The 27,734-nt window shown below is 35.6% G+C and overlaps 4 protein-coding genes across 5 annotated transcripts; all 4 read left to right on the top strand.

Annotated features, from left to right (window-relative positions):
- Window positions 1-63: 63 nt before the first annotated feature.
- Window positions 64-3,084, top strand: LOC18048778 (6,7-dimethyl-8-ribityllumazine synthase, chloroplastic). The gene is made up of 8 exons (XM_006441947.2): window positions 64-262; window positions 353-468; window positions 593-688; window positions 992-1,087; window positions 1,237-1,315; window positions 2,054-2,100; window positions 2,205-2,264; window positions 2,604-3,084. Exons 1-8 carry the CDS (start codon window positions 139-141, stop codon window positions 2,640-2,642), a joined length of 657 nt encoding a protein of 218 aa, XP_006442010.1. The 5' UTR covers window positions 64-138; the 3' UTR covers window positions 2,643-3,084.
- Window positions 3,085-3,942: 858 nt separating this feature from the next.
- On the top strand, window positions 3,943-6,406 carry LOC18048777 (inactive glucose-1-phosphate adenylyltransferase small subunit 2, chloroplastic). The gene is made up of 9 exons (XM_024189438.1): window positions 3,943-4,128; window positions 4,212-4,502; window positions 4,615-4,884; window positions 4,973-5,140; window positions 5,231-5,334; window positions 5,456-5,567; window positions 5,654-5,752; window positions 6,002-6,130; window positions 6,290-6,406. The coding sequence occupies exons 1-9, from the start codon at window positions 3,943-3,945 to the stop codon at window positions 6,404-6,406; spliced, it is 1,476 nt and encodes a 491-aa protein (XP_024045206.1).
- Window positions 6,407-7,232: 826 nt separating this feature from the next.
- Window positions 7,233-9,946, top strand: LOC18048776 (RAP domain-containing protein, chloroplastic). The gene is made up of 3 exons (XM_006441945.2): window positions 7,233-9,372; window positions 9,457-9,539; window positions 9,674-9,946. Exons 1-3 carry the CDS (start codon window positions 7,545-7,547, stop codon window positions 9,767-9,769), a joined length of 2,007 nt encoding a protein of 668 aa, XP_006442008.1. The 5' UTR covers window positions 7,233-7,544; the 3' UTR covers window positions 9,770-9,946.
- Window positions 9,947-24,454: 14,508 nt separating this feature from the next.
- Window positions 24,455-26,048, top strand: LOC18048774 (transcription factor bHLH162). 2 transcript variants are annotated; one of them, XM_024189054.1, is made up of 4 exons: window positions 24,455-24,702; window positions 24,875-24,946; window positions 25,328-25,672; window positions 25,782-26,048. In XM_024189054.1, exons 1-4 carry the CDS (start codon window positions 24,571-24,573, stop codon window positions 25,848-25,850), a joined length of 618 nt encoding a protein of 205 aa, XP_024044822.1. In that variant the 5' UTR covers window positions 24,455-24,570; the 3' UTR covers window positions 25,851-26,048. The 2 variants fall into 2 exon arrangements, with proteins under 2 accessions (XP_024044822.1, XP_006442006.1); XM_006441943.2 differs by lacking the exon at window positions 24,875-24,946 and having other exon boundaries at window positions 24,465-24,702; window positions 25,782-26,041.
- Window positions 26,049-27,734: the final 1,686 nt, after the last annotated feature.

Below are 27,734 nucleotides of genomic sequence, written 5' to 3'. Positions count from 1 at the left end.
GCGTTAACTCATTTGGTTTTGGGTCGTGTTTTTTTCAACCCATTTTACTTTTACGGTTACCCAACTACTCTACTAACACTAGGGTTTAAAACTCAGATTGAAGTCTCAGTCTGACACTGAGCTGTTATCAGAACAAAAATGGCTTTAAACCTCAAAACAACAATTCATCACTCTCCTCTCGCATCATCATCTCGTCAATTCATTAATGGGTTTTCTCCAAAACCAACTTCTATGTCCTTTTCACATTCTTCTTCACTCAAAGGTCTCTTTTTGCATTTTTTTTTTGCCATTTCTTTTTAGGTCTCCAGTGAATGGGTCGTTGTTTTGTTGTTGACTTCTTTCTAAGTTTCAGGATTTGGAACCCAGATTGCGATTGAGAGGAAGGAACGTTTATCGTTTGTACAAACGGAAGCTGTGAGGCATTTGACTGGATTCCTTACAAAAAATGAGGGGCTCCGTTTTGCTTTGGTCTGTTCTCTTGATTTCAATGCAAATTCACTTGTCTTACCCGAATTTGTTTCCTTTTCTTTTTATGATGTTAATACTCATCTGGGCCATTTTTGTTATTAATTATTTTTTCGTTCTCATCAAGGTTGTTGCACGGTTTAATGAGCTTGTGACAAAACTACTGTTAGAGGGAGCTTTGGAGACCTTCAAGAAGTATTCAGTTAAAGAAGAAAACATTGATGTATGTAGCTCTTCTTTATTGTACTTGGTTCTATCAAGTATTTTGTACATTTTATTGTTTATATTTATCAAAATGATGTAGCTATATTGACTTTGCTTTATTCTTTTGCCTCGTCTACACAGTCCATAAATGTAAATTAGAACCCTCATATAATGTTTGCTTATGCATTCCATTTTGTTTATTGGGAATTCTAGAATGATTCATTGCGAAGCAAGCAGGCTTTTGAGCATTTGGTTTCTAAATTGGTCTTTCAGATGAGAAGATTTTAATGTGTAATGATTCTTCTCTTCACTTTCTCACCAGGTTGTGTGGGTTCCTGGTAGTTTTGAAATTGGTGTTGTTGCACAACAGCTAGGGAAGTCTGGGAAGTATAATGCAGTTTTGTGTATTGGTGCCGTGGTATGGTTTCTCCACAATTATGTTAACAGGATAAAATATCTTCTGTTTTATGTATATATTTTTGGATCAAGAAGGATTATTGTTTAAGTAAATATTGCTGATGTTTACCTAATCCATGAACCCTATTTTTTTTTTTTTTTGGTCAGTAGGTTAGAGGTGATACTACTCACTATGATGCTGTAGCTAATTCTGCTGCATCCGGAGTTCTTTCAGCTGGCATGAATTCAGGTTACTGTTTCATTTTTGGTTTCTGTTGTTGAATTGATTGTATTTTCTTTACTAGAATATGGGACAAATGGGAGGTAACTACTATCTGAATATGATTAAATTTTATCATTTCAACCCCTTTAAATGTCAAGTGTTGAAATATCTGTATCTAGCTTTTTGGGTCTGATATGATCTCAGCTTGATTGAAGAATGCTACAATACATGTTTTTATTCTTTGTATCTATGTTCTTGTCTTAATATTTGAATCATGCCATATCTATGTTCGCTGGCTTTATCATCTTTCCATTCCATTGATGTATTTTGTTCTAATTTTCTGTCTATGGCAAACATTGGACCCTTTAAGTTTCGTGTCTTCTAGTATGTCTTTTCGATGATACCTGTTAGCGAGGTGGCTCATATGTGAGCCAAAAAAAAAAATTGTTTTCTTGGTCTTGATTGTTTTATTTTTATTTTTATTTTTATTTTTTTGGGTTATTATTCAGATAAACCAGTGAAAGAATGAAATTATTGATACCTGTAGATTATCATATTGTTGGATGATGCTTCAAAGTATGGTTTTACTTAGTTCCTGCCAGTGGCCTCCTGAATTATTAATTCAAACCTGAATCCCCTTGGAAGAATTGCCTTTGGGCAGCGGGAAAACTATGCTGTAGCATATCATTGCAGCTCATCATTTTGTTGATCTGTATCTTTGGTTATACATTGTTCCTGACTGAAGTTGTTTCCAATGTACAACAGGTGTTCCATGCATATTTGGTGTCCTGACTTGCGATAACATGGACCAGGTAACCTATAATGCCATGAAACCAGAAATGTGACTAATTTAGGTCTTTTTCGTGCCATCAAACAATTAAAATCGGCAACTGTTGTCTTTTGATGATAATTGCAGGCTTTGAATCGAGCTGGTGGTAAATCTGGGAATAAGGGTGCTGAGGCAGCTTTGACTGCTGTAAGTTGATGTTAAATCAATACTGTTAAGTAGTATCATGCAATTGGATTTTAATTGCTAAATCTGTGATATTGTGCTACTCGTTGAAGTAAATATATTATGTAGAGTCCTGGATTAAAAAGATATGAATCCTAGCATTGCAAGTACCAGTAGTAATTGCACTGATGTACGGTACAGCATTATTTTTTTAATTAACAGATGGTTTATGCATGTGTAGTACTGTTTTCTTGCTGGTCTTTTCTGACAAAATAATTTCCTAGACAAAAAAAAAATTGCTTTGATTAATATTTTATCTAGTTGATTCAGCTCTTTCATGGTTATTTTTGGTTTGTGCTGCAGATTGAAATGGCATCTTTATTTGAGCACCACCTGAAGTAGTGGTTTCACCAAGAAGAGTTGGACAGAGTCCTTTTTCCGCTCATATTTTCTTTTTGAGAAAGTGGCCTTTTGTTGTAGTTTCATGATACCTGAAGCCTTTGTATGGACAGTTTTGGGATCTGCAAAAGGTTAGCCTTAGCATTCCAAAATACGATAAGCAATTTGTTCACTGCTTCAATACTGGATACTTTTCCCTGCGCGTCACCCAGATACTGAAAAAGCATTTCGTAATGTTCTGAATCAGAAACAATCTGGATTCTGTATGCTTCTCACATGTATTTCTAGATGACAATATTCAAAATAAAGGGCATTTGCATCCATGATTGATGGTCAGATTGTAGGGAATTAGCGGTGTTATTTTGAAAACATGAAAGGCGTGACGTTGCTAGCAAGCCTATTTGCCATGGCTTGTGGGAAGAAGTTTGATTTCAGGGTGAGAGAAAACTAGTGAAATGTGTATGGTTAAGGCTTTTGCTTGGATTTGCTGATTTGCGTATTGAGCAATTTTCATCATTTTTTAATATTTGGTGCCTAAACCACCTTGTACACATGAAGTTGTTCATAACCCTTAAATATTGACGTTAAATCAGTTCTTTAATCAATTCTATTAATTTGGTGGGAGAATATAATAATGTGGAAAATTGGCAATAAAACCATGAGGCAAAAAAGCCGAGACAATTCCTGACTTGGAAATTACTCCATTCCAAATGTCTGGTGTTGGCTATAAGCTTCAACCTTCCAACTGTAACCAATTGAACTAAAGAACCAAAACCAGCAAAATATCTAATAAAAGGGCAACTGCGCAAACATTTAGGTTTTTTCTTAAGTGACTATTAGAAATTTGGTTTAACTTCCATTTTCAAGAGTCCTTGTCCAATCCCATCTCTGTATGTTTGAGGGTAATGTTGTCATTCTGAGGGCAGCTTTTAATACTAAATAAGCTGTTCCTGGTAATTTTGTAAGTTTAAAATAACTTTGCATTCTTAGCATAGAAAGTTGCAAACAAGTTGCATCAGATCAAAGAATAAGGAAAAGTAACAAGAAGCTTAGAATCAAAGTTAAACACAATAGCGCAAACAAAGGTCTCTGACAGCTTTGTGTCATATGGTCATCAACATCTAGCCAGGCAAGGCAGATCTCTCTGCAGTAGTCATGAGGAAGAAGAAATTAAATTATTCCCCTCTTGTTTTCTCTATTAAATCTCAAATGCACAAGAAGGAACAAATGAAGCAAAAATACATTAACAGATCATAACCTATAAGAAAGTTGCATACTGTACTCTTTCTTGCACTCTCTTCCCATGGTGACATTGCAGCTTTCTTGTCCCATCATTGTTAAACATCAAGCAAAGCTTCCCATTTTAGGATTGGCACGCAATCAACAGAAACACTTGTCAAAGCTTCCTTCTTCCTTTCCTGCTAGCTTGTACTTATGCAATTCACAGGAGCCTTACTATCCCGTTCCACTTTTCCCTCCAGTAGACCAGGTTCATTTTTCTTTACTCACAAGCTTTCTAGCAAATATTATACATAAATCCATCTTTGATGTTTGAAGATTTGTTTGTTGCAGAGTGTTGCAGCAGTAGTATTTGGAGATGGATCGGAGTCAAGACTCTACCCATTGACAAAGAGAAGATCAGAAGGCGCTATTCCTTTGGCAGCCAACTACAGACTTGTTGATGCAGTCGTAAGCAACTGCATTAATAGCAACATTAACAAGATATATGCTCTCACACAGTTCAACTCAACTTCCCTCAATCTCCATCTCTCAAGAGCCTTCTCTGGTATACTTCGTGGGAAAGATGGGTTTGTCGAAGTGATTGCTGCATATCAGAGCCTTGAAGACCAGGACTGGTTTCAGGTTTGTTGATGTCTACTTCTATTTCTGCCTCAGAGCCTCTAGTTTTTCCTGAAATAGATGTTGGGCATCAGCATTTTGACAACATTCTTTGTTTTGTGGTTCTGATTGTTAGGGAAATGCTGATGCTATAAGAAGATGCTTGTGGGTGCTAGAAGAGTATCCTGTGACTGAGTTTCTTATCCTTCCAGGCCATCATTTGTACAAAATGGATTATCAGAGGCTAATAGAAGCTCATCGGAATAACAAAGCTGATATAACTATTGTAGCTTTAAATGCAATAAGAGATAAACACCCTGGTTTTGGTTTGTTGAGAGTAAATCCAGCGAATCAGGTAATAGAATTTAGCATGAAATCAGAGAGGGAAACAATAACTTCCATCTCAGTAAGTGTCTTCCTCAATCTCCATTTTATAAAACTTGATTCTGACTTTGGAAGGTGCTTATTTGAGAAGCGTTTATCCCAAAATTCAGGGAAAAAGCTCAAGAAAATCCGACAGTGTTGCTTCTGGTAATTTTCCAAGTATGGGGATTTATCTCATTAATAGAGATACAATGTCAAGGCTTTTAAAAGAATATTTGCCTGAGGCAACCGATTTGGGAAGTGAAGTAATACCAGCTGCAATATCCATTGGCATGAAGGTCAGACTAAGTAGATTATGCATAAGCTTTGCAAATGCACTTTTACTTCTATATATGCTACATCCATGCCTTCTACTTTTGTTATGACAGGTTGAAGCTTATCTGTTCGATGGATACTGGGAGGACATGAGGAGCATAGAAGCATTTTACCATGCAAACATGGAATGCATTAAGAGATCAAATATGAGATATAAGTCAGTGGCTAAATTACCGGAAAGGGCTGAAAGGATAATGCAAGTAAATTGTGTTTGTGAATTTTACAAACTATATGTAATGGCTCCTCGCCAACTAACTCAAACTTTCCTTCCATGGCAGCTTCTACGATAGAGATTGTCCAGTCTACACCATGCCTCGGTGTCTGCCTCCAACTATGATCAGAGAAGCTGTAATAAGAGACAGTGTCGTTGGAGATGGTTGCATTATCAATGTAAGTAAAAGCATTTTGCATATTCTTTCTGAAATGTCGTTTTACTTTGTTGTCTGGAAATACATTTTTGACCTTTCTAACAATAGAGGTGCAAGATCAAAGGTACAGTTATTGGTATGAGGACAAGAATTGGAGATGGGGCAGTAATAGAAGATTCCGTGATCATGGGCGCTGATTTCTATCAAGTAAGAGATATTTAGACTTCGTATACCCTTCAATTCTCTGTCTCATTAAATGCTTTAGTGAGCTCTCAAAAAGAGCACACGTAAATGAAGCTTCCTAATGTCATTCCAAATGAATGTTTTGTTTGGTCAAAGCTGGATTTAGCCTTTTCTGAATGCTTTGCAACCAGGGGGGATCCAGGGTTCTTAAAAAACAACATTTGCTGCTTCTTTTTCATTACTTTACTTCTAACACAAGCATGTTTCAATCAGCAGGGAGAGGATATTCAAAGCAGTGGCAAGTGTATCAATCACAAGGCCATTCCAGTAGGAATTGGTGAAGATACTCAAATAAAGAAAGCCGTTATAGATAAGAATGCCAGGATTGGCAAAAATGTTTTGGTATTATGGAAAATCCATCAATCTTCATCAATTCGCAGTAGCAAAACCTCTAGTACATCTTTGCTGTCAACTTCAGCTTTTGCAGAATCTTGTTATATCTGCAGTTTGCACATTTTATTTTCAATGCTGAAACCAAATTTGATCATTACTGTTATGCAGATCATTAACAAAGATGGTGTCCAAGAAGGAGATAGAGAAGCTAATGGCTACATTATCAGTGAAGGAATTGTGGTGATTATTCATGGGGCTGAAATTGCAGATGGCAGCATCATATGAAAATGAAATCAATCGTTGGCAAAATCGGATTCTTCTTCCATGATTGTTTTATGAATTAAGATAAATAGAACACTTATGTATCTCCAGGAAGGAAATGAAAATTCGCTATTCTTGAGGGAACACCAAAAATCCAATCCAAGTTTAGTTTATTAATGTACATTCCTTCAATATTTATGCAAGGTGGCCCTGTAATGTAATTGAAAGCAAAATCTAGTTTCTGTATGTGACAAAAATTTAGAATCATAAATTATTCTTTACAAGCTGCAGGCTTTGCAGAAGAATACCTCCTACAAATCTAAAGATTCTCTTTTCACTTTCACTTTTCCTTGCGTATTCTTTGTTTTTTCTAGGAGTTGAAGGTACCAAAATACTAATCACAATATCAACGTACTGTTTATGCCGTATTTATTTATTTTTTTAAATCAGTAACTCAAAATAAAATGGAATTTTTGATTAATTAGATAACCGAAATCCATCATTTATTTACTATGCTGGAGTCACAAACTCTTTTCATAAATTATTCATTTTATAAAAATCTATAAAGGTGAACTCTAATTCTTTTTTTTAAAATCATTTTTAAAGCTCTCAAAATAATTTCAGACCGATCTTAATCTTTAAGTATTAACTTGAAATAAGAATGGATTACCGAAAGCAACTTTTTTTTTTTAAAAATATTTGATTAAATACATGGAAATGGCTTTATTTAAAAATATCAAAGGGAATTTTTAAGGGTTTTGTAATAAAAGTTTATTCCATTAAATGTTAAAAGATCAAAAGAGATTTTGATAAAAAAATAATGTGAACATTTTATTTTTCCCAACGACGTCGCTTCATGAGAAGTCTCTTATCCGTCTGAGCTTCCTTCCATTCTTACAAGCCATTAAGCAAAAACCTCGTGTAAAACCTCTGAGACGAGTTCACTTTTCATTATTTTTCATTATCTCTGTAAGAGTCAGCGAAGTTCCTTCATTGGTACGTACGTTCTCTTTCTCAAAATCTGTCGCAATTCTCTTCATTTTCAGTTTTAAAATCTGTAGCCTGATAAATAAACGAACTCCGTGTTCTGTTTTTATTGTTTTTCGTTGATTAAAGCTGATCTTTTTCTTTTATTCAGTATGTAAATGAGATAAAGAAAAATATGGAGGGCTTGTTAAATACATTCACTCATCATACTTGTATAATAAAACCCTTCATTTTCAATCCAACAACCGTTCATAATCTTCCGTTGATAAAACTAAGAAATGGGTTTTTTACCCGAAAACTCGAGTTGGGTCTACGAAGAAATAATTGTTTGAATTTGAAGAAAGAGAGTAATATTAGAATTAGAAGAGTTACTGAGGATGATGAAGTTGATGATAGTAAAGAGAAGGAAAGTGAGGACAGTGTAGATTGGGAATCGGAGTTTCTCGGGGAGCTTGACCCTTTTGGTTATCAAGCTCCCAAGAAGAGAAAGAAACAAGAGAAATCTAAGGTGGTGGATGATAATGAAGGGATGGATTGGTGTGTGAGGGCTAGAAAAGTTGCGCTTAAGTCTATTGAGGCAAGGGGGTTGGCTAGTTCAATGGAAGATTTGATTAAAGTAAAGAAGAAAAAGAAAAAGGGTAAGAAAAAGTTAGAGAAGATTAAAAAGAAAAACAAGGTGACTGATGATGATTTGGATTTTGATTCGGAGGATGATATAATGGGTAGTGGCAATGGGTATGATATGAATGATCTTAGAAGGAAAGTGAGTATGATGGCAAGTGGGATGTTTGAAGAAAAGAGGGAGAAGACGATGGAAGAGTTTGTACATAGGCTATCCCAATTTTCAGGGCCATCTAATCGTAGGAAGGAAATTAACTTGAACAAAGATATTGTTGATGCACAGACTGCCCCAGAGGTGTTGGAGGTAATTTCTGAGATGATTACGGCGGTTGGGAAAGGTTTGAGCCCTTCGCCGCTATCCCCTTTGAACATTGCCACAGCGCTGCATCGAATTGCCAAGAACATGGAGAAAGTCTCGATGATGACTACTCATAGATTGGCATTTACCCGCCAGAGAGAGATGTCAATGCTTGTGGCAATTGCAATGACAGCATTACCTGAGTGTTCGGCTCAAGGTATCTCAAATATTGCATGGGCACTGTCCAAGATTGGAGGGGAACTGCTTTATTTGTCTGAAATGGATAGAGTTGCTGAGGTAGCCTTGACTAAGGTTGGGGAGTTCAATTCTCAGAATGTTGCTAATGTTGCTGGTGCCTTTGCTTCAATGCAGCACTCTGCTCCTGATCTCTTTTCAGAATTAGCAAAAAGAGCATCAGATATAGTTCACACTTTTCAAGAGCAGGAGCTTGCTCAAGTGCTATGGGCTTTTGCTTCTTTATATGAGCCTGCTGACCCTTTACTTGAATCTTTGGATAATGCTTTCAAGGATGCCACTCAATTCTCATGCTGTTTAAACAAAGCGTTGTCAAACTGTAATGAAAATGGGGGTGTGAAAAGCAGTGGAGATGCTGACTCTGAAGGAAGTTTAAGCTCCCCTGTGCTGAGCTTTAACAGGGATCAACTCGGAAACATAGCCTGGTCATATGCTGTACTTGGACAAATGGACCGGATTTTCTTTTCCCACATATGGAAAACTATTAGCCGTTTTGAAGAGCAAAGGATTTCAGAGCAGTACAGGGAGGATATCATGTTCGCTTCTCAAGTTCATCTTGTGAACCAGTGCTTGAAACTAGAGCACCCACATCTTCAGCTGGCTCTCAGTAGCGTTCTTGAAGAGAAAATTGCCAGTGCTGGGAAAACAAAGAGGTTTAATCAGAAAGTGACTTCATCATTCCAGAAGGAGGTAGCTCGTCTTCTTGTTAGCACTGGCCTCGATTGGATTAGGGAATATGCCGTGGATGCGTATACTGTAGATGCTGTTCTGTTCGATAAGAAGGTTGCATTCGAGATTGATGGACCAACTCATTTCTCAAGGAATACTGGTGTGCATCTGGTGTTCGATCAATTTATTTTACCAATTTCACACCAATTTAGCATTCAATTGATCTTCTTCTTTCTCTTTGCAGGGGTACCATTAGGACATACCATGCTGAAACGCCGCTACATTGCCGCTGCTGGCTGGAATGTGGTGTCATTGTCTCATCAAGAGGCGAGTTTCATTATCACAATCCTGATTCCATCTACATATTTGCATTTTTTGAAAGATCTTCCTAATTGAGATTTGGTACCTGTTTGATATAATAAATGATCAATTTTTTTTTTTTTCACTTTTTTCGCTTGTAGTGGGAGGAACTTCAAGGGAGTTTTGAGCAGCTAGTTTACTTGAGAGCGATTCTCAAAGATTACATTGGCAGTGAAGGCAGCAGCAACATTGCCTAAACATTAAAAATAGATGCGGTTTGAAGAAATTCAAGTCAGCCAAATTTGGTAGATATTTAGAAACTGGTAAAGATACTGTTTTAATTCAATTTCAATTATATGTATCATTATGTTCAAAAGGTTATATGTATCATCAATGATAATGACCACTTTGTTAAGTGAGAATTTTTCTGATCACCACCCTAGTTAAGTACATTGCTGATAAAACTCAAATCACATTAACATATTGACCATGTTAGAAAGAGCAGTGAAAGCTGCCTGGGTAAAAGTGTCTTTTCAGCTTAAAGAAGAGATTCCAAATGAACATAGTGACAAGTGTCCTTGGTTTAAGTCTTTTTTAACCGCAGTTGATATTCACTCCGGTTGAAGTGCCAAGACTCAAGAGCCTGTTCGGAATTTGTTGGTGTTTGGGTTGCATGTCGATTTGCTTAGGTGGCACTGAAATGGGTTTGATGATGGTTGTTAATGCGTACTGTTTGTGGTTCAATACTGCCCATTAGCAGTTTGGTCTAAAAATGGAATCTTGAAAATATTATTATGATTGTTGGTTTGGTTTTGCACATGCCTTGATTTCGTTAGGCGCGTTGTGCTCGCTTCAGATACTGAAACCTTCACTAATTGTTGGATATAAAGATAATGAGAGAAGGCTGATTTAGAGACTGCAAAGTTATATTTTATTGAGCAATAAAATCATCTATTTATACAGTATAATGAAAACTAAATTGCAGAAAAATCTGCTACATGTTGAGTCTAACAACTAAGTGCAAGAAAATAGCATGAAGAAGTAGTCATAATCCTAAAAAATAACAAAAAATAAAACTGATTTAACTTCATGAGTCATTTCAGTCAATATTCTCCTCCTTGACTCTGAAGCTGCAAACACCAAGCTTTTACCTCAAGAATTCATATCTAATCTTTGGAAGTGCTTTTGTTAAGATGTCAATACTTTGATTTTCTGTTTTGCAATAGATCAGCTGCACTTCTCCTTCTCTTTGTACCTCTCTTAGAAAATAAAGGTTTATCTTAAAGTGTTTTGTTTTGCCATGGAACACTGGATTATTGCAGCTTGGTTGTCTACAAATATTTGTGTGCCTTCTTGTTGTTCCATATGCAAATCTGTCATGGGTTTCCTGATCCAAAGGGTTTGATTCACTGCAGCAACAACAGCTACATATTCTGCTTCTGCTATGGATTGAGCAATAACTTCTTGCTTCTTAGAACACCTTGAAAAAGTTCCAGAACCAAAGCTAAAACAGTAACCTGAGGTGCTTCTCATATCATCAACACATCCAACCTAATCACTACCAGAATATCCATGAAAACTGGAATTTTTAACTCAACTAAACCTTATTCCATAATCAATTGTGTCCTTAACATATCTAAGAATTTTTTTTACTGCCTGAAAATGAATTTCACTAGCATAGTGCATATACCTTGATAGCAAACTCACTGCATGCATGATATCTAGTCTGGTTGCAGTTAAATACATTAAGCAGCCTATTGGCTCCTATACAACCTTTCATCCACCTTTTCAGCTCCATCTTCTTTGCAAAACTTCTCCTTTTGATTCATTGGAGTTGCAGTTGGCTTGCATTCTTCCATGTTAAATTTCTTGAAAACTTCCTTTGTATTTTTTGCTGGCATAGAAATATTTGATTTTGCTTTTGATGTGCCTGCATACCAGGGAACAATGTCATCCTCCCAAGGTCTGTCATTTCAAAGACATTTTTTATTTCTTCTTTTAAACCTATCAATCAACTCCTTGCTACTTCCTGTAACGAGTAGATCATCAACATACATAGATACCACAAGTATTTCATTATCAGCCTTCTTGATATATAAAGTAGATTCACTTAGGCTTTTTTCGAAGCCTAAGTTTGCTAAGTGTGTGTCAATTCTGTTATACCAGGACCTTGGTGCATGTTTTAAATCGTACAGGGCTTTCTTCAGTCGATATACCTTCTCCTCTTGTCCTGGAAAAACAAACGCTTCACGTTGCTCTACAAAATTTTTTTCCTCCAAGTATCCATTAAAAAAAACTGATTTGACATCCATTTGGTGTATAACCCAACCGTGTTGTGCAGCAAGAGTTAGCAATATCCTTATGGTATCCAATCTGGCAGCAAGGGCAAAAGTTTCAAAAAAATCTACCCCAAACACCTGGGCATATCCCTTGATAACAAGTCTTGCCTTGTACTTGTTTATAGAATCATCAAGATTGAGTTTGGTCCTGTAAACCCACTTGACTCCTATAGCTTTTCAATCATCTTTAGCTCGTCTTTCATTGTAGTTATCCACTTCTGATCATTTGCAGCTTCTTCATACCCTGCAGGCTCCATTACAACAATATTACACATCTGATAGATGTCATAAAGTGATATGGTTCCTTTAACATTTTCATCATCCGTATCATCATTCTCATCTTCGACCTTAAGCTTCTTGTCATTCTCCCAAACCCAGTTATCTAACTCAAAGAATTGAACATCCATGGTGACTATTACTTTGTTGTTTTGCGATAAGTAGATCCTATAGGCTTTTGAAGTTGAGCTATAACCTACAAAAATCCCAAGTTCTGCTTTTTTGTCCAATTTGTCTCTCTTAACTTGAGGGATGTAAGAGAAACATAGACAACCAAATATCTTCAAATTAAGCAGCTTTGGTTTTTAGCCATACCATGCTTTAAATGGAGTCTTTTTCTATAAAGCTTTTGTTGGTAATCTGTTCAATAAAAAAAAATTGCAATTTTTACGACCTCGGCCCAAAATTTCTTTGGCAGCCCTTTGTCATGAAATAAGCATCTTGCCATCTCCATTATTGTCCAGTTTTTTCCCCTCCACAACACCATTTTGCTGAGGAGTGTAAGGTGCTGTCAACTGATGTTCAATGCCTGTATATTCAGAAAACTTGTTAAATTTTCTTGCATCTGCTTTGAGTTTCAACCCAAGCTTTAAAGTTCACAAAGATATCAGTAACCTCATATTTAAGCTTCATAAAATAAATCCAGCATATTCTTGAGTAATCATCAATAAAAACAATATAATACTCACTGTTATTCAAAGATGGTGTTTTCATTGGCCCTTCTACATCTATGTGTATTAATTGCACCCTCTGTATAGCCCTCAAGGCCTTATTTTGTTGAAACAGAATCCTGGTTTTCTTTCCATACTGACAGGTAGCATATTTAGGAAACTCTTCTTCTAATTCAGGCAAGCCTTTGACTAGATTGTTCTTCTTCATGTAGAGTAGAGTAATATGATGGAAATGGCTTAATCTTGTGTGCCAAAGCACGACATTGCTATCTTCTCTGTGTACAGTAGTGATAGAAAGCAAGTGCATGAGCCACGAAGATCTAGAAGAATGCCAAAGCCAAACCATAAGTATATTACGTGAGAGCATAAGTTGACTCCCATGCAAGCCATGCATGACACATGCATGTGCAGTTTCACGTGTGGAAATTGTAAAGATGAGTACTGGAGCCGTGATTTTGGGATGACCTTATCAAGTTGCTTTTAGGATAACCTTATCAAGTTGCTTTTGATTATCTTTTACGAAATATTAGCTAAATCGTTATTTTAATATTTGTTTTATTGATTTCAGTCGTAATTGTAGGTTGAAAATCAAGTTCTTGTGATTATAAATAAGCTCTAGAATTTGAATAAAGGCATTGAGAATTCTAAACAACAATTATTTGGTCCTTTCTCGCCATAAGCAGAAAAATATCAATTGTGTTACGCGTGATCATTGGCTGTCTCTGACTGGGACCTAACATTAGTATCAGTGCGGGTTAACAATGATGACCAACAAAGAACGTATTGAGCGAATTGAAGCTGACCTGAAAAGCATGGAGAGCCGAATGGAACGCATGGAGATTGGGATCAATGACAAGCTTCAGCGATTAGAAGACACCATCAGCAAATTAGCAGAAACTTTCAATGCATCCAAAGGCACCACTAGCCACGGCACCAACGAAACCATTGGTTCACCGCGGCCAGTTCGAGAAGAAAGTGAAGGAGTAGTGAAGCTGCACGGCATGCCCAAGTCAATCATCAGTGATCGTGACCCCATATTCATCAGCAAATTTTGGCAAGAGTTCTTTAATTTATCAGGCACCAAACTCAAAATGAGCTCAGCGTACCACCCGCAAACCGACGGCCAAACGGAGGTAATTAATCGATGCTTGGAACAGTACTTGAGATGTTTTGTTCACCAGTGGCCGGGAAAGTGGCATTCTTTTTTGCCGTGGGCAGAATTTTGGTACAACACCACATTCCACGTCTCCACCGGAATGACTCCATTCCAAGCTTTGTATGGAAGACCACCTCCAACCGTGCCCATGTATCAACTTGGTTCCTCGCCGGTGCATGAGGTTGATCAAGCCTTACATTCGCGTGATGAACTACTCTTACAATTAAAGAAAAACTTAGCCACAACAGCTAACAGGATGAAGCAAACAACTGACAAGGGTCGCCGCGACGTTGAGTTCAAACAGGGAGATATGGTGTTATTAAAGTTGTAGCCCTATCGGCAGACTTCAGTGTTCAGAAGGGCACATCAGAAATTAGCTTGCAGGTACCTTGGGCCGTATTTAGTTCTTTGCAAAGTTGGAGCCGTTGCCTACAAACTACAATTACTAGAGAATGCTCAAATTCACCCGGTGTTTCACGTCTCTTTGCTTAAGAAAGCCGTGGGTGATTTCCTTAGCAACGGCGTCGATTTACCACCTATGGATTATGAAGGCTCGATGATCATGGAGCCTGAAGCTATCCTTAACACACGTTGGGTGAAGAGAGGAGGTAAAGTGATCGAGCAAAATCTAGTCCGTTGGAAAAAAATACCGACTGAAGACGCAACATGGGAGGATGCCACAATGCTGCACCAGCAATTCCCTCATCAGACCCTTGAGGACAAGGGTATTCTTCGTGGCGGAGGCAATGATAGAAAGCAAGTGCATGAGCCACGAAGATCTGGAAGAATGCCAAAGCCAAAACCATAAATATATTACGTAAGAGCATAAGTTGACTCCCATGCAAGCCATGCATGACACATGCATGTGCAGTTTCACGTGTGGAAATTGTAAAGATGAGTACTGGAGCTGTGATTTTGGGATGACCTTATCAAGTTGCTTTTAGGATACCTTATCAAGTTGCTTTTGATTATCTTTTACGAAATATTAACTAAGTCGTTATTTTAATATTTGTTTTATTGATTTCAGCCGTAATTGTAGGTTGAAAATCAAGTTCTTGTGATTATAAATAAGCTCCAGAATATGAATAAAGGCATTCAGAATTCTAAACAACAATTATTTGGTCCTTTCTCGCCATAAGCAGAAAAATATCAATTGTGTTACGCGTGATCATTGGTTGTCTCTGACTGGGACCTAACAAGCAGCCTGTTCTTCTTTCATTAAATCTATGGCAAAGCTTTTGCCTTTCATTTGAACTTTGAATACCTCTCTATCTTTTGCATATTTGATTATACAGTTCTTGTCTTCAACAACACCTTATAGCCTTTTTCTAACAATTGAGTAACACTCAAAAGATTTTGATTAATTTCAAGAACATATAAAACATCATAAATCAATTTCAGATTTGTATGGCCTTTAATTGCTACCGTTCATTTACCTTTTACTGTAATGTGTGCCCTATTTCCAATTCTGACTTTGGAAATAGCGGTCTTGTCAAGCTCTCTGAAGAGCTCTCGATCATAAGTCATGTGGTTTGTACAACCACTATCTATAAGCCAACTCTCTGTGGAGCTGTTGGTGGCAAAGCATGATACCGCAAATAGCTGTTCCTCTTGAGGTTGATCCTCAACAACCTTAGCTTCTCTTTGTTGTTGTTGAGTCTTGCATTTCCTTTCCATGTGCCCTAACTGACCACACTTGTGACATTTTGCATCTGTCCTCCACCAACACTTATTCTGTGGATGATTGGCTTTTTTGCAGTAAGTGCAAGGTGGAAAGACTTAAGTGTTGCTGCTTTGGCTATTTTTGTTACTACTTGCAGAACCTCCAAGCTTATTGTCTTTATTTAGTTTTTTTTCTTATTTTTGCCACATTTGTTGTTTTGTGATTTGGCTTGAAAAGCACCCTCCATATATCCTTCTTGTCTCATAAGCCTCCTTTGTTCTAATACTTGCAATGCATTTAACAATTCTGCCAAGGTAATACTTGACAGATCTTTTGAGTTTTCCAAAGATGAAATTGTAGCCTCAAACTTTTCAGGAACTGTGACTAGGATTTTTTGAACAACACTAAAATTAGAAAAATCAGTGCCAAGGAGTCTTACCTTGTTGACAATCTCAAAAAGTCTGTACGAATATTCCTGAATTGTTTATGATTTTTTCATCTTTTACATCTCAAATTATGGGATCAAATTTGACACTTGCATCCCTTTGACCCTTTCATTTCCTTTGTATTCTTGCTTCAAAAAATCCCAAATTTCCTTGGCTGTTTTCAGCGTCATTATCTGGAAAAAATAGTGGATGAGACTGCAGCAAACAAGGTTGCTTTTGCTTTTTGTTGATGCAAGATTATAGTGTCTGCTCGTCTGCGATTAGGATCTCTCCTCAACTCCCGAACTAGGGATGGCAATGGGGCAGATATGGATTGGATCTACTTTGCTCCAAATCCATATCTATAATAAAAATTGAGATCCGTATCTGCTCCAGATCCATCAAAGACCCATGTTTTTCGCTCCATATCCGGATCCAAAAAAATAAATAGATATCTAAATTTGCTCCAAAACTAGAAAAAAAATTAAAATCCAAATTTGCTCTAATTCCATCATGAATTCTAAAACTTTACAATAAAAGAGCAATAATTTTTTGGAATGAAAATTAAAGACTAAAATGTATTGATAATGATTAAATTATATTATTTGTCTAAAAAGTCTAATAAATATTGTAGTTTATGCTTTTACATCAAAACTAGCAAATAAGAAAGGTAATAAAAAAATGCAAGAGTAAGATCAATATAATATTCTATTGTCTCCATTATTTGGATATCACAACACAACCACCATCATTCCTACAACATTAGATAATGTCATATAAGTTAAATATGATTTATATTTAATACTTTATTATTTTTATTATGACTATATTTAACTAAATACATGAATGATATAGTTAATTGTACCTCATCCATGTCCACATCTTCTGAATATATCAATCTGGTATGTGTTGAAGAACATGCATCTGATTTTGAGCACAAAATTAAATTAGTTAGACAAAAAATAGTTAATATGAAATAAATAATTCAATTATAAAAATTCGAACCAGCATCTTCAGCCAACAACCAATCTTGACAACACATTAAAGTCTCTAATGTATTTGGACGGAGTCTACTACGATGTGGTGTCACAAATCCACCATTGGTACTAAATGCAGATTCAGATGCAACTGTGGATACAAGAATAGCCAAAATATCTCTAGCAACATTGCACAAAGTAGGATATTTAGATCCATTCACCTTCCACCAACCCAATATGTCAAATGTATCAATTCGAGGCAGGACATATTCCTTCAAATGATAGTCTAGCTCAGACTTCACATGGTCAATACTAGTACTTTGACTAATAAATGTCTCAAAACTAGTCCGACGTTGTTCCCTTCCTAAATGAAATGCCTCCATTGGGGATTGAGTAATCAAAGGCTCATTAGATTGATAAACATGTCCATATGATTTTGACTTTAACAATAATTACGGACACTCCCAATTCTATATTCACAATCAACTCCATAAAGCATAGGAAAATAGTATTATACTAGTTTCATCTTATATCTAGGATTCAAAACAGTTGCCACTGCCATTAACTCATTAACCACACTCCAATATTTGTCATATTTTTCTAACATTTTCTTTTCCATTATCTTTATTTTATCATTATTAGAACCTAGCCACTCAGAAATAGATATTCTAATCTCACAAGTATAATAAAAGTACAAATTCATTGTAGGATATTTCGTGCCAGAAAACAATTTTGAAACTTCATCAAATAATTTAAGCCTACAACAAATTTCTTTTGCAAACTCCCAATCTTCTTCACTAGGCAATGATTTATATTGTGGTTCTCGTGGTTTTAAGCGAGAGAACACGTCTTTATAAACTAAAGCAGTGTCAAGTATATAATAGGTAGAGTTCCACCTCGTTTTGCAATCAAGAATCAATTGCTTGGTGCTTGAAATTTTTAAATCACGAACACCCTTCAGAAATTTGTCATGCCTTTTGGGTGTCATTTTCCAATAAGAAACACTACTACGAATTCTCTCAATACTTTCACTAATGACATCTAGCCCATCCTTCACTATCAAGTTCAAGATGTGTGAACAACAACGCATATGAAACAACCTCCCATTTAATAACAATGAATTAGAAAGTTTGTCTAAGAGGATGTCAACCATAGCATCGTTAGTAGTGGCATTATCAACTGTTAAAGAACACAGTTTTCCATCAATATTCCAATCTAATAAGCACTCCATTAAATTATCAGAAAGTACCTCAGCAATGTGTGGACACATCACATGTATAAACCTAAATAAAAATGACAAACAGTAGAACAAAAATATTATTATATGAATTGAGTATTTATTAATCATAATGAAAAGGACATGACAAAGATATAAATAAATAATGCTATAGAAAGTACCTTATAATTAAGACGACTTTGCAACCTCCAGGAATTATCTATAAAATGTGTGGTGACAACCATGTAACCCATATTCTGATTAGAAGTCCATAAATCAGTAGTAATAGAAATTCTACTTTGATTGCTCGCCAACAACTTCATTATTTTAGACTATTCATATTCATATTGCTTAAAGATATCTTTCTTTAGTGTATTTCGAGAAATGACCTTAAACATGGGTTGTAAAGAACCAACAAACTTCCTGAATCCAGAATGTTCAACCATACTAAGAGGGTATTCATGCTTGATAATCATATTTGCAAGCTCTCTTCTTGAAGTGTCATGATCAAAAGAAAATGCCCCAACTTGGACTTTCCCTTTATTTATAGTAGCATTCAACGTAGCATTCTTGATTGTTGGCTGCTTACATCGTGGGCATCTAAGCAAGTGCTTATGTAAATGGTTCGTTCCACTTCCTACAACTAACTTTCCATTGCATTTGTTACAAATTGCTTTCAATTGTCCATTAATCTTTTGCCTCGTAAAATGATTCCACACAACAGACTTCAATTTTTTACTAACATCAGTAGTTTCATCGCTAGGAATTGGTGAGGTTGAATTCAACTCCATCCCATTTGATGGTTCAATTACTTCAACAACATCATACCCATCATTATCATCATTTTCTGACTGCAGTAAATTAGGACAGAAATCCATATTTCACCTAATTGAAGAAATAAACAAAAACATTAAGCGTCTATGTCACTAAAAAAAATTAATATTACACATCAATATTAGACAAGTAAATAAATACAATTATTTGTAAATAATATAAAAAATTAGGAGCATAAATTAAATAAATAATTGAATGCTTCTCATTTAATCTTTATTCACATGGATCCTTTATTAATGAAATCAACTGTCATAATTTAAGATATATTCAAATAAAAACTAACCCACATGGAAAACTAATACGTAATTTGATGATTACCATATACCTAATTCAATATTATAGAATTAAATTATGTGGACGTTATGAGAATAATGTTATGAGAAAATAATAGAAAAAAATCAAGTTTAAATACTTACATGGCAATTAAAGGACTTATCTAAATATTCAAATAGAGTAAAGAAGCGAGAGTAGAATGAAGAGAAAGAAAGAGGTTGTACTTTTTTTTTTTTTATTGGAGCATGACTGACGTTGAGTTGACCTAGAATATGAATAATTGAAAGAAATTAGGGCAAACTAAAGTGCGGCACTTAGTATGAATGGTATCAGGATTCACGAATTCGTGAATAAGTAAAAAAAAAATATATATTATGTGTCATATAACAATATAAGGCTTCCTCATAATAAAAAATATTATTTCCCTTTACGAATGGTATCATGAATTCTATTCATGAATAAAGGCTTCCTTTTTTTTTAATAATAAAGGGAAATACGTAACATGAATTCGTGAATCATCAATCATTATACTGACTTCAAGGCCGACTTTGAAATAAAAAATATAAGGCTTCCTTTAATTGTTTTCACATGCCTCTTTAGTATTTTCAAGGACAATTTGGAAAGCAATTTTGAGACAATACGTGCTTGTGTATGGGAGAAATCAATTTACTCCTTAAAACTTATTTGGTTAATATAATAAAATAAATTGACAATTATTCTATTATCATTTAAATTTTTATTCTATTATTATTTAAATTTAAAAATTAATATTTAAGTTTTAAGATATTTAATTAAATACATGGTAAATACTACTACTAATATGCTATGAATGAAATTTACTATCATTTATAATTACAAAATTGTTAAGAAAATTTTAAAAATAAAATAAAATTAAAAGATAGGTGGATATGGATTTGGATCTAAATATTAAGACAGATCTAGACAAATCTGTCTTAGATCTGCACATTATATCCAAATCCAATCCGATTGGATTTGGATAAGATGGATCTTGGGTCAGATCCGATCCATTGCCATCCCTATCCCGAACTCACGACCAACCTAGATACTTCACGTAACTCTTCTAACTGAGCAGAGCTATGCCTCGTATGACTTACCAGACTCCTGCACACATAAGAACTGGTCAGAGACAATTCAGATTATGATGGCTCCCCCTTATTAATCCCCCTGGGTGGTGAATCAGAGAGATACCGGCCCTCGCCCCTACTTGCTCATGTGTTTCCTACTTTGGTAAGGACTCCCGGCGTAAACCCTCTGACGCTCAAGTCAGAAATTTAGGTTTACTTTTTGGGAAACTCGGCCACTGATCTCGTGGCTCTCTAATGATCCCGGCGTAAACCCTTCGACGCTCAAGTCAGAAATTTATGTTTACTTTTTGGGAAACTTGGCCACTGATCTCGTGGCTCTCTAATGATCTCTTAGGCAGTGAAATACCTATGAGTTTTTCTCTCGTTTTTTAGTAAATACTCTTTTTTCTTAAGTTCTAGTGTAAAAGTGTCTAACCCCTTAACCTTCGTTGATTACCGTTTTATAGCCTTCATACGAATCCGGCCCCCCACGATCCACGTCCATCACCTCCCCCAGCTCACGGAAGTGGATGCTTAAATGTCGTAGTTGCGGCTGAGTGGGTTTCGTGCCTAGATTCTCGGATAGGAGTGCACGTCTCGTTAACCATTATAGACTGGGTCTGCCGACCCCGATCTCCAGCAGGAAAGACTCTCGGCTCTTAGCAGGAACCCTGCTCGAACTATAGTTTAGAAGAAGACGTCCTCGTGATTGAGCGGAGAATTCCTGGTCTTGGATATATGCTACCAGACTTCACCTGTCTGCTCACTTACAAGGAGACCGGCTCCTCGTTTAGGGTATGGCTGATCCGCGAGAAATGCACCCTCAAACACTTTTGATTTTCTTTGCTTCATCTCCTTTTGATTTCTGATTTGTGCAAGAGTTGAATTGTCTGGTAGGGGTGGAACTTCATATATTTGTTCAACAGCCTCCCTCAGATCATTAGCATCCAGATAAGCTTCCATTCTAACAGGTCACACTTGATAATTTGTTCCATCAAACACTAGAGCTGCAATTGCAGTGAATGGATTTTCTGAATTCATTCGGGAAGGGTTTTGTGTTCTCAACCAATAACTATCAGACCGGGCCTATTAGCCCTAAACTCTTGGAAGAATGTCTAGGTTAAAAAAAAAATTTCTTTAGCTTAAAGTCTCTCTTTTCCTAGAACTCACGTTAGCCGGTCAAAGATTCCATTGGAAAGGTAGATGACATTTCTGCTATTTCGGTTCCCTTCCTTGAAGTTGAGAGCTTAGACCCAAGTTCTTTCTTTGACTTCTAGTATGAGTGTGCCAAGGCATTCTTTCAAGTAACAAGGAAAGAAGCTTACCATTCTTTCGTTCAAAGTTAGGGAATTTCCCCAAATGGCTTGCGGAAGAGCTTTTCTTTACTATATGTGCATCAGATCTATCTTATCAGATCGGATAAAGACAGTGACTTGCACAACAAAGCTGGACTTGCTTGCTCTCATTCCTGAGGTTGAACCAGTCCCCCTTTCCTCGTTAACCTGGCCTATCGCTTTTGCCCTTGCCAGAGATAGATTCTTAATTTCCACAGCGCTAAATCTAATACGAGCACTAAAAATTAAGATACACAGCTGATTAATTCTTTGGTTCTTTCGTATCAAATCGACACCATGATCAGGCTATTACTTCTTACTTGTATGATTGGATGCATCCAAATTATCATGCTCTCGATACAACCAAAACTGGGCAGTTGCCTAATTTATCGGCACCTAAGCCACAGATGACAAAAATGGACAATGACCATGAAATGATAGATTTCTGTTATCTTACAATTAGTTGTCAGATGTGGCATACCAATTCCGCATACCCACTATTTATATAACCCTACTGGCAGTAAAATTTTAGGCTGTTTATACACACACACGTGTGTGTGTATTGAGATTGAAGTGTTGTGCAGCGCTTTGCAATTGTTGGGTTGAATGACCAACTGTTAAGTATGCAGGTGTTTACCAAACACGTTTGTTATTGTATACCTGCTTACAGCAATTAAAAACAAATCCTTGATTTAATGTGGAATCTTGTCGGTCTGAGTATTCAGCATGTGAAGTATTTCAATGTCAAGAATGAAGTCGTCAGACTGATTCTGCAAGCTCTTTGACAGCCTTAAATATTCTATTTCTCAGCCTTCTGTTGATTAACAACTGTTACACACTCTAAATTCTTCGCTGTGACTATGAGCATGCATATGAGCTGTTGCTGGTCAAGCAAGTCCTGTACATACAGTCATAGTTAAAGCCTTGAAACTTCGGTTGGATCAGTTCTGCCAATTTCCACACTCGTAGCTAGCCTCCAAATTCTCTGGCATGCTCCCCGCTATGGTTACTCTTACTCCCCGTTTTACAGTGTGAAGACACGTTGATTTTAGTGATTACTTTGCCTGATTTAGGAAATAATGGCTTGACATGTATCCGTCTTCTTGGAAAAATATTTACTTACATTACATCTTCCGATTCCAAGTCAAACCCTTATCATGACTTGTAACAATGAAGAGAAAATTTTAAACCAATGTAACGTGTGCCCCATCATTAGAATTGGAGAGAAATTTGTAGAATGGTCAAATTTATCCTAAGATTTTAGCCGCCCACATGGTCAATAACATACTAATTAATTCTCCTGACGTGTGGACTGTGTTGATGTTAAAGCAAGTAATTATTGTGAATTTTTTTGTCCTCTCAAAAAAACAACAAAAGTTCAGGCACAAAAAAGTGGCCGGTGAACGCGGAGGAAAAGTCAAGGTGAGATGTATAATATCCTGACTATAACCAAGCCGATATGATAAGTGATGATATGAAAACACAATATCATCTTTATCTAATTATCTAATTATCCACGCTTGGCTAGTTAGAGGTCAAAAAGCACCTTATGTGGCTCAAACAGTTCATTCAATTGAAATGTTGATTTATTTTTATTTTATTGAGTTTCTATCATTTGGCTCCTTGTCTTTTGTTTACAAAAATTTGACAAATCAAAGGATTCATAAATGTTTCACTTAAGTCTTCTCTAGTTCTTTTTTTTTTTTGGTTGCACAGGTCCTTGACCACTTTTGACCATAAAAAAATACTAATTATTCTATTATTCGACTCATTTTTCTTATACAATTACCTTGTATCCTGATCTAGCAAATCAAATTAATGAAATGTAATTATTTAGAATTAAACTCTTAACCTCTTATTATTCACCCACAATTGTCCTATTCAAAGTTAAACTTACTGCTTTCAATTTTTATAAGCATCCATACTTTATGAAAATTTAAGTTGTTACCTATAACCTTCATGGATTTATAATAATTTATGAATACTTCTCGAGTTTTTGTACTCTATTAATTTATAACTTTGTGTTAATATACATTTCTAGAAAGAAAAAAATATCGGGGTGGATAAAGCCAAATTTAATTTTTTATGTCATTACATATATTTTATTATATACTCTCTTAATTTATTTTATTAAAAGAGTAATGATACCCTCATAAAGTTTGTATAAAGTTAGTATACAAAGTTTGTTTTCCAATTTATAGTATACAAAGTTTGTATTCTAATTTATCTACCTTTAACGTGTCATTAACTCATTGATGTTGTGAAATTATCTCATTAATGAAAATATAAAACGTCGACACTCGACTACTATCTAACACTTAGTGGTCATCCGAGATACAAATTTTGCATACAAACTTTATAAACATATCATGACTATTATGAAGATAACATTAACTATAAGAATCTTATAAAATATTTTGATTTGATTTACATGTATAACGGAAGTGTAGGAGACAAACAATTTGTTTTATCTAAAATGCCTTTAGACCGTTGGCTTTTTACAAGTTCAAAAGTGATAGCATTTATTGGAGAGGACTAAAGTGATGTATTTGTAAAAACTGTGGACTACAAGTTGATTTCAACAGACAACCAGGAGTCAATCAATAAAAAGTACCTTTATTACTTTAATCCCCAGATTTTTGGCCCCACAGCTCGTCCTTTCTACCGACAATATAGACCAGAGAGGTTTCATAAGATATTTACCTTCCGTAATTGTCTATATAATGGGCTACATAACTCTTTGGATTCATTCAACTCTCTCTACAATCTCTCTTTTTGGCGAGAAGAAGTGAGCAAAGAGTGGAAAAGAATGAAGAAAAGAAGCGATAAGTCGTCAAAACCTGAACGAAAAAATATCGAAAAGAATCGCAGAGATCACATGAAATCTTTATGCTTCAAGCTTTTTTCTCTCGTTCCTTCTCACCACTTCAGAGCCTCCAAGGTATTTCTATTCATTTAGTTCTCATAGACCTTACTGGGTGACGTAACTGATCATCAATCCTTCCTCCTTTTCCCTATAAATGATATGGATATAATCATTACTCATTTCATAAATATAACCCTTTCTATAGGTTGAAAAACTAAAAATTGCTTTTTTTGTATCATTTTTACAGTCCCTTCTCTCTTGTAAACTATTAGAGGCCCCCCCAACCACCCCCTCCTCCAACCCGGCGGAAAACTGCAGTGTGAGCGTTTCATCCTCTCCATTCATATGACCATTGTTCGAGCCCCAGACCCTTTAATTTGTATTTCACAAGCACAGACAACAGCTGGCCACTTGATAATGACCGGATGAAATATTAATATTTATGTGGTTCCTACAGTTTCATGGATTATAAGTTATGATACTTAGAGATAATTATCTCCTTAAAAGATAATTGCGTTCTGTTACTTTGGATTCTGGATGAGATTTAAGAAAGTGACCTTTCCTATTAATAGTCCATTTATTGGGGCCCTTTCATTAATCTGTTCATTAATTGTACGTATGTTTTTGGTTGCTGTCCAGTAAATATTATTGCGGATTTTCACTGACACTAGACTAACATATTTAATTAATTTTGTTGCAGAGTATGCTATCGCAAGAAGACCGGCTGGATCTAGCTTGCTGCCACATAAAGCAGCTGAGAGAAAGAATAGATAAATTGAAGAGAATGAAGGAACAAGCAATGAAGTCAATAAAACCAAACAGTAATAATAACATTATGGATGAAACGAATAATATTTGCTCAAATTTGCCGGTGGTTGAATTAAGAGACTTGGGTTATAGTATTGAAGTGGTTTTGATAAGTGGGGTGCAAAGAAACTTCATGTTGTATGAAGTTATTAGTATTCTCGAAGAAGAAGGTGCTCAAGTTGTCAGTGCTAGCTTTTCTACTATTGGTGATAAAATTTTTCACACGGTTCGTGCCCAGGTAATTAAAAAATATATATGCCATTTCCTCTAGTTTAATTATCAGAAACCGATCATATTTAATTTGTTTAAATTAACTACTTATTTTGATATGTTATACAAATTTGTAGGCTAAAATCTCAAGACTTGGTGTTGAGACTTCAATAGCTTGCCAAAGATTGCATGACTTGGTTGACTGAGATCATCAAGCTAATTAAATATTGAAGCCAATCGAATTATCAACTGCCGTTAGATGATGAAGAATTAGTTGTTAATTACCATATGCCATTTGGGTTTAATTAATTTAGGAGTAGTTTTATTTCTTCTAATAAAAGTCTTTGCTTGATTAGTAGAGGTACACACACATATATATAATTTTAAAGTTTGAGAAAGTCTGGAAAAACTTTAAAATCGTAGGTTTAATAGCATTGTGAAATTAAATTTTAAAACTATTCAGTTTAAAATTTTTCCAGATTTTTCGGTACTTTAAAATTTTAGATTGAAAATTTTCTATATATAAAGAGATGTTCCAATCCATGATCTTGGATTTTGTTAAAGTTTAGGAAAGTTATTAAATCGTGTGGTAAAATAATGTAATGACTGTAAAAGCTATTAAGCTACATACTTTAATAGTTTTTTCAGACTTTAATAAAATTTAAGATTCTGAACCATATCAGGACTAATATATAAAAATGTTCCAATACGTGTGTGTGTGTGTGTGTAATCGTCTTCTTTCTCGATAAATTAATAATTATGTTTGTTGAGAATTGATTTTTACCAGATGAACATTGTTACATATAAATATCTTGAGCCTATAAATTAAATATCAAGCCATACCTATGCACGAAAGAACACATCACGGTCCGCAATTTCATTATTGGACCCATTTTGCTGACATTTATCCTTCCCATCCACAGGAAATAATTAGGGAAATTTACAAAAATGGCCATAAAAATTTTGCGTTTTTTAACTTTAACCCCCCAAAGTTTTTTCTATCATAATTAGCCAAATACCCTATATTTGGACTACATTACCCTCGTTACTTTCATCAAATTTACAAAGGCATGCCACTTTTTCAATTCCAGCAAAAGTAAATACGGATTTTCCTCAACAACTTAACAAATCTTCATCACTCTCAACAAACTTCATCATTCTCGATAAATCAATTGCATAATCAAATATATAATTATCAATGTGAGAGCTTCTTAAAATTAGTTTATGCTCTTATACAATGTAAACCTTTCATCTATTAATTTTATCAACTAAATTCGAAATTAAAGTGGGTTTTGTTGTAAATATTGTTATTTTTCATTTATAAAACAATGTGATTTGTTAAAGTACTTAGTTTGAGTTGAAAAATGAAAAAAAACCATTGAAAACACAGAAAAATCGGGCAAAAAATGAAGTTCAGAACAAGTGAGACATGCAAGTGGGACAGGTGCATGTCTCACATAAACGCACTGCATTTATGTGCGACAGGCACCTGTCCCACTGCCTGCCGCACATAAACCCACGGATTTTATAGAGTACATGATTTTGGATTTGATTTGTCTCGTCGTAAGCTTCGAAACGGTATATTATACGCCTAAAACGGACATATATAGCTCAAGTTATGGCTTTCGAAACATAAATGAATTTGGTGAGACAAGCAAGTGGGATAGGTGCTGCGTTTATGTGCGACAGGCACCTGTCCCACTGCCTGCCGCACATAAACCCACGGATTTTATAGAGTACATGATTTTGAATTTGATTTGTCTCGTCGTAAGCTTCGAAACGATATATTATACGCCTAAAACGGGCATATATAGCTCAAGTTATGGCTTTCGAAACATAAATGAAATTTGGTGAGACAGGCAAGTGGGATAGGTGCTGCGATTATGTGCGACAGGCACCTGTCCCACTGCCTGCCGCACATAAACCTACGGATTTTATAGAGTACATGATTTTGGATTTGATTTGTCTCGTCGTAAGCTTCGAAACGGTATATTATACGCCTAAAACGGACATATATAGCTCAAGTTATGGCTTTCGAAACATATATGAAATTTAGTGAGACATGCACCTGTCCCACTTGCCTGTCTCAC

The sequence above is a fragment of the Citrus clementina genome, unplaced genomic scaffold (assembly GCF_000493195.1).
Source record: "Citrus clementina cultivar Clemenules unplaced genomic scaffold, Citrus_clementina_v1.0 scaffold_3, whole genome shotgun sequence".
NCBI lineage: Eukaryota > Viridiplantae > Streptophyta > Magnoliopsida > Sapindales > Rutaceae > Citrus > Citrus x clementina.
This window is presented reverse-complemented; position numbering and strand designations above follow the sequence as displayed.

Coding starts and splice junctions, on each gene's coding strand:
- LOC18048778 (XM_006441947.2), top strand. CDS start 139: ATGGCTTTAAACCTCAAAACAACAATTCATCACTCTCCTCTCGCATCA. Junction 689..991: donor TTAAAGAAGAAAACATTGAT/GTATGTAGCTCT, acceptor CTTTCTCACCAG/GTTGTGTGGGTTCCTGGTAG. Junction 1,088..1,236: donor TTTTGTGTATTGGTGCCGTG/GTATGGTTTCTC, acceptor TTTGGTCAGTAG/GTTAGAGGTGATACTACTCA.
- LOC18048777 (XM_024189438.1), top strand. CDS start 3,943: ATGGTGACATTGCAGCTTTCTTGTCCCATCATTGTTAAACATCAAGCA. Junction 5,335..5,455: donor AGATCAAATATGAGATATAA/GTCAGTGGCTAA, acceptor CTTCCATGGCAG/CTTCTACGATAGAGATTGTC. Junction 5,568..5,653: donor GAGATGGTTGCATTATCAAT/GTAAGTAAAAGC, acceptor TTCTAACAATAG/AGGTGCAAGATCAAAGGTAC.
- LOC18048774 (XM_024189054.1), top strand. CDS start 24,571: ATGAAGAAAAGAAGCGATAAGTCGTCAAAACCTGAACGAAAAAATATC. Junction 24,703..24,874: donor ACCACTTCAGAGCCTCCAAG/GTATTTCTATTC, acceptor TCATTTTTACAG/TCCCTTCTCTCTTGTAAACT. Junction 24,947..25,327: donor ACCCGGCGGAAAACTGCAGT/GTGAGCGTTTCA, acceptor ATTTTGTTGCAG/AGTATGCTATCGCAAGAAGA.
- LOC18048776 (XM_006441945.2), top strand. CDS start 7,545: ATGGAGGGCTTGTTAAATACATTCACTCATCATACTTGTATAATAAAA. Junction 9,373..9,456: donor TCATTTCTCAAGGAATACTG/GTGTGCATCTGG, acceptor TTCTCTTTGCAG/GGGTACCATTAGGACATACC. Junction 9,540..9,673: donor TGTCATTGTCTCATCAAGAG/GCGAGTTTCATT, acceptor TTTCGCTTGTAG/TGGGAGGAACTTCAAGGGAG.